We start from the raw sequence: 6,073 nt of genomic DNA on the forward strand, positions 1-6,073 counted from the left end.
ACAGTTCTTCAGCCAAACATTAGGATTGAAACAGTCAACAGTAGTTTGCAAAAACTTGCTGCTTAATGGCAGCCAAGGATTTTTCCAAAATTGAGGTAAATATCTTTCATTCTAATGCCTTTGGGGGTTTTACGTTACCTAAGTTGTGTGTCTGTGTGTTGTGCTTCAATGCATTTACTGTAATTGGTCAAAACATTTGTTAGGTCTCTTTTGTGGTAAATTAAGGTGTGAATTCTTACTGTAATTCATGGTGTTATACACATTGTGTTAATTATCAAACATACACTAAACAATGGACCGTATATCTAAAATACAGTTTGACCTTTGAACCTAACAGTGATTTTTTTTAAATGACTATTTCAGTCTCAACGATGGTGGGTCAGTTCCCACCAGGTTCTGTTCATCATCTGCTGCATCGTGGTCCAGGGTAGGTACAGCTTGGACACAGAGAAACTAAATTATGCTAAGTAAAGTTCAAATATTCTAGTTGAGTAAAAGTTGGTGTTCATTTATTCTTTAGTTTTATGTTTACTTTTTGATATTGCTTGGGGTAGCTGTTACTTTAGCAATCAAGTTCATAACATCATGTATTTGTGGGTTTGCAGTCAATTCATTTCACTATCATATGAAAAAGTAGCAAGGTCTTCATCATTCTAAGATTCTAATAATGATATCTACAATACGCAAGAACCCCAAAATTAAAGACTTTTAACTGAAGATGATAAGATATTTGACATAATTTACAAGATTCTCATATCCAGAGCAACATACAGTAGAGAGTGAATACATTTTCATCCTGGTCCCCTGTTTGGAAATGAACCCACAACCCTGGTTTTGCAACTGCCATGTTTTACCAACTGGGCCACACAGGGTCATAACAAAACCACAATATAAAGCAGCATGGTTACCATTGTTTCCCCAGCGCCATGCCTGAGATGTAAGATAGTGGTGAACTGCACCAACCCCAACACCATATCCCTTCTGGCCGCCCTGGAGAACGTCATGAAGTTGTACTCCATACGACCTGTCATGAACCTCTCAACCCCCACCAACATCAGCATGTACTTCACTCTCTACGGCATCCTGGGTGTGGTAAGGAGTAGTAGGACAGCATGGTATCCCTTTCAACTAGTTCACCTGAGTAGACCATTAAATCCATCAATGTATTTGACATGTGCTATATAGTTCTGAATGTTCCTCCACATCCTGTTTTGTAGACGTATGTAAAATGTGGCTTTATTGCCTTTACTTTGTAGGAAAACTAATTCTCTTTTCAGGAGGAAAAAGCACAACTGTTGAACACCTACATTTGGCTGGTGAAGGTAAACTTATTATTTTATTATTTTTGCAAATATATGTACACAGTGTATGGGAGTCATTTTTGCACTTTGGTTTCTGATTCTCCTACAGCCTGTTACTTTGTGTTACATATTTGTTAGGGCACCAATATGTACTGGATAGCAATAGTAATATATATTTGGTTAAAACTAAAAAATATATTTGATCTTTGACTGTATTACAATCCTAACATCATATTATAATTTTGAATGCTGCTTACAGACTTCTTACAAGCATATTGTATTGTTGCTAATGTGTTGTTTTAGGAATGGGAGAATGAATTTTTCAGCTGGGACCCAGTCCAATGCGGCTCTGCCAATATTTCTCTCCCCAGGGAAAGGTTCTGGTCACCAGATGTGGTAATCAATGAATTGTGAGTTAAACATCTCTATAGTCTATATAGATACGATATACATATTTTTTTGATGAAACATTGAATTGAATCTGCTATTAGCCCATAGAAACACATTGAATAACAGACATAATACATGGAAAAACAAAAGTCAAAAAATGTTGACAAGGAAGTTTGTTTTAAAGTGTCTGTCGTATATCTGAGAGCTATAAGAAAGATCAGGACATGTATCATTTTTTTGACCCATATTTAAACAATTTTTTTGGCACTAAAACTACTTCAACATACACTGAACAAAAATATAAATGCGACTTGCAACAATTTTAACGATTTTACTGAGTTACAGTTCAAAGGAGGAATCAGTCAATTGAATAATTTCATTAGACCCTAATCTATGGATTTCACATGATTGGGAATACAGATATGCATCTATTTGTTACAGCTACCTTTAAAAAAAATGGGCCTAGGATTTCGTTGTGGTATTTTTGTGCATTGAAATTGACAATTGATCAAATGCAATTATGTTCGTTGTCCGTAGCATATGCCTGAGCATACCATAACCCCACCGCCTCCATGGGGAACTCTGTTTCAAATCAAATCAAATCAAATGTATTTATATAGCCCTTCGTACATCAGCTGATATCTCAAAGTGCTGTACAGAAACCCAGCCTAAAACCCCAAACAGCAAGCAATGCAGGTGTAGAAGCACGGTGGCTAGGAAAAACTCCCTAGAAAGGCCAATACCTAGGAAGAAACCTAGAGAGGAACCAGGCTATGTGGGGTGGCCAGTCCTCTTCTGGCTGTGCCGGGTGGAGATTATAACAGAACATGGCCAAGATGTTCAAATGTTCATAAATGACCAGCATGGTCGAATAATAATAAGGCAGAACAGTTGAAACTGGAGCAGCAGCACAGTCAGGTGGAAGTTTACAATGTTCACGATGTTGACAACAGCAAACCGCTCGCCCAAACAACGTCATACACTTGGTCTGCGCTTGTGAGGCCGGTTGGACGTACTGCCAAAATCTCTAAAAGGAAGTCGGAGGCAGTTTATGGTAGAGAAATTAACATTAAATTCTCTGCCAAGAGCTGTGGTGGACATTCCTGCAGTCAGCATGCCAATTGCACACTCCCTCAAAACTCGAGACATCTGTGGCACTGTTTTGTGTGACAAAACTGCACATTTCAGAGTGCCCTTTTATTGTCCCCAGCATAAGTGTAATAATCATGCTCCTCAATCCGCTTCTTGATATGCCACACCTGTCAGGTGGATGCATTACCTTGTCAAAGGACAAATGCTCACTGACAGGGATGTGAACGAATTTGTGAAAGCTGACGTCAAGGCAAAGGGTGGCTACTTTGAAGAATCTCAAATGTAAAATAATATATACGATTTTTCGGTTACTACATGATTCCATCGGAAATATTTCATAGTTTTAATGTCTTCACTATTATTTTACAATGTAGAAAATATAGAAAATATAGAAAATAAACATGGATTGAGTAGGTGTGTCCAAACGTTTAAGTGGCACTGCATGTACTTCCATAATAAATTTGAACTGGTATCATGCTCCCTTCAGATGAGTCTTGTGAGGCTTGTGGTTGTCCTAGAGCAAAACAACAAACATGTATGTGTTTGTGAGTCTCACCTTTCGGACACGAGGTTGGTAACTTCTTCAAACGAGTCTCATGATGTATATGTAGCGCGTGGAACAAAATGGAGAACACCATTGTATTTGTGAGAGTTTGATCTTTAGAATGGAGTGGTCATTTTAGTTTGTTTGGACTCAGACAGACGTTTTCGAGAAAAGACAGATTTTCGGGATGTCGAATGGTCTGACAAACACAAATGTAGCTCAGCAACCTTCCACCGCAGATGCGGAAGGCCGTCATTGGCCGACGTGGTGGATTGAGACACAGGCCATAGAAATCCATATCTTAAACAGACAGATCTTGATAGGGATGTTTGTATTATGCTATTTAGAATTGTGCTGGAGAGCGGACATCTTAACACTTAACACTAATTAACACTAACACTAATTCTGTCCCTTTTTATTGCACTAGTGACAGCTTCAGTCACAATTAAAAAATATAAAACATATGATTTATATCCTGCCCATGGTTTGAAATTGACCCTCTATTTCACCCTGTTTTACAGTATGGATGAAAACAGAGCTCCCATCGTCCCTTATGTGTACATTAAGCACACTGGTATAGTGCGAGACGCCAACCCTGTCAGAGTGGTTAGCTCCTGTAACCTGGAGATCTACACCTTCCCCTTTGACGTCCAGAACTGCACCTTCACCTTCAGATCCTACATCCACCACGGTAAGACGTCAATGCAACCATGCTTTAGGACTTACTTGAACATAAGGGTCAGACGCCAAACCCATCGCTCCTTCTCTCCCAAAAAAACATCCTGACTCTTGTGATCTGAAATGATAGATGTGAAACAGGGTGGCCCATCGAGTCCATTGAAGTATTTGATATATGACTCGGTGTCAACCAAGGGATCTGTTTGGTGTTAGGCCCAAGTTTACCATCCCCTCAGTACAGATCATGTTCTGCTTCCATATAGGTTCAACCCATTCATCTCAGGATGTCCCATTCCTTTATCTCCCCTACAGTGTCGGACATAAGGATTATTTTAGGGAAGAAGGTGGAGGACATCCTGAAACGCTCCATTAGCGTGTTGTCCACTGAAGGGGAGTGGGAGCTGATGGACATCAAATCCAGCAAGTTCAAGTTATCAACATTCAATCAGGGAGAAAGCAACCCCTATGATGAGCTTTGCTTCTATGTAAGAACCCAAAGAACTGCAATTTCTCAGATGCCATTCATATGGCTCTACAACTACAGAGCGTTTAATTTTGTGTCAGAGAGTACTTCATATTTTATAAATAGGATGCTAACTCAGCTATATATGGCTTTGTCTTATCTGAAATGGGAATCTACTGCACAACATCAAATCACCCTTGAAGGTTTTCATTCCACATTGTGTCTCTAAACTGTAGATTGTCCTGAGGCGCAGAGCAACCCTCTACGTGGTGAACCTCCTGATCCCCAGCTGCTTTCTCATCACTGTGGATCTCTTCAGCTTCCTGCTGCCTCCCCAGAACGTGGACCGCTCCTCCTTCAAGATGACCCTAATTTTGGGCTACTCCGTCTTCCTGCTCATCGTGAATGACCTTCTGCCCGTCACAGGAAGCACCATTCCACTGATAAGTGAGTATGAAAACATGTGTACTGGAAACACCATTGTTGTCGTAAGTCATAGAGGTAGATGTTTACTTTGTGTTATTGGAATAGCTGGTTAGGGTCAAGTATCATTTTGAAGTCCACTTCCTTTGTCCTCCTACGAGTGGCTGAATATTTTCCTCTCTTCACCTCCTGCACATGCAGATGTGTTCTTCGCCATCTGCTTGGCTCTGATGGTGGCCAGCCTGCTGGAGACTATTCTCATCACCAACCTTCTGGTCGCCCCCTGTAACTTCCACCCAGTGCCTGGCTGGGTCCGAGTCCTCGTCCTGCGCTTCATGGGCACCCTCGTCTGGCTGCCTCAGAAATCCAGAGAGGACAAGATCATCCTCAATCCAGTTGCAAGAGGTACCCTGTCTGATCCTCCAGGGATTTACAATTACACAGACTTTCATTCAGTTAGCAGATCCGTGTCTTGTCCCAACCCAATGCAATATAGTGAAAGCCTTCAATCACAGGCCTGAACAGTAACATAAATGCAGGAATCACTCTGATACATTTTTCCAGACACTTGACAAGGTCCGACCTCAGACAGAATGGTACTTCTCACGTACGTCAATCATTTCTGTCTTTAGGAGGTACATTCATAAGTTCACATTTTTCCCTGCCTTCCCTCTTGTCTCTAAGAAACAGACGTGAAAGTCTGCCCTCTAGTGTTGGTGGAGAGACAGGTTCAAACAGGAGAACCAGGTAAGATGTGGGCAGAGGCAGACGATCCAGCCCTGGTGGAGCTGAGGAATCTGGGCAATGAGCTCCAGTCCATCCGCCTCCAGGTGGCCCAGCATGTGGACGGGAACCAGATCTCCCAGGACTGGATGCAGGTGGGCTACATCATAGACCGGCTGCTGTTTGGCGTCTACTGCATCTTCATCACCTTCAGCTTCATCGTCATCCTCAGCATCTGTAGTAATTCGTACAACCAGTGATGGTTAAAAAAACTAGGTGGTGAAACACCATTCGTTGTGAATAAAGTAACGCTCCCTATATGTTCTTCGCATTTTTCCACGATCGGTGGCTAAATGTTTGCGTAAAATACAAAATGTGTGGAAATAGTGCTTACCCTCCACTACACCACCGTGTACAAGACTTAAGAGTCTCCCGTGTTGTCAACTGCTGTTTAGAATT

The 6,073-nt window shown here is 41.3% G+C and overlaps 1 protein-coding gene across 1 annotated transcript; it reads left to right on the forward strand.

Moving 5' to 3' along the window:
• Positions 1-900: 900 nt before the first annotated feature.
• LOC109888506 (5-hydroxytryptamine receptor 3A-like) lies at positions 901-6,073 on the forward strand. The gene is made up of 6 exons (XM_031822215.1): positions 901-1,115; positions 3,849-4,018; positions 4,318-4,490; positions 4,705-4,915; positions 5,093-5,296; positions 5,576-6,073. Exons 1-6 carry the CDS (start codon positions 901-903, stop codon positions 5,872-5,874), a joined length of 1,272 nt encoding a protein of 423 aa, XP_031678075.1. The 3' UTR covers positions 5,875-6,073.

The sequence above is a fragment of the Oncorhynchus kisutch genome, linkage group LG4 (genome assembly GCF_002021735.2).
Source record: "Oncorhynchus kisutch isolate 150728-3 linkage group LG4, Okis_V2, whole genome shotgun sequence".
NCBI lineage: Eukaryota > Metazoa > Chordata > Actinopteri > Salmoniformes > Salmonidae > Oncorhynchus > Oncorhynchus kisutch.

Excerpts from the sequence above, each read along its gene's own strand:
- LOC109888506 (XM_031822215.1), top strand. The coding sequence starts at position 901 with ATGGTTACCATTGTTTCCCCAGCGCCATGCCTGAGATGTAAGATAGTG. Across the intron at positions 1,116-3,848 it reads AGGAGTAGTAGGACAGCATG|TATGGATGAAAACAGAGCTC; the intron begins GTATCCCTTTCA and ends CCTGTTTTACAG. Across the intron at positions 4,916-5,092 it reads AAGCACCATTCCACTGATAA|ATGTGTTCTTCGCCATCTGC; the intron begins GTGAGTATGAAA and ends CTGCACATGCAG.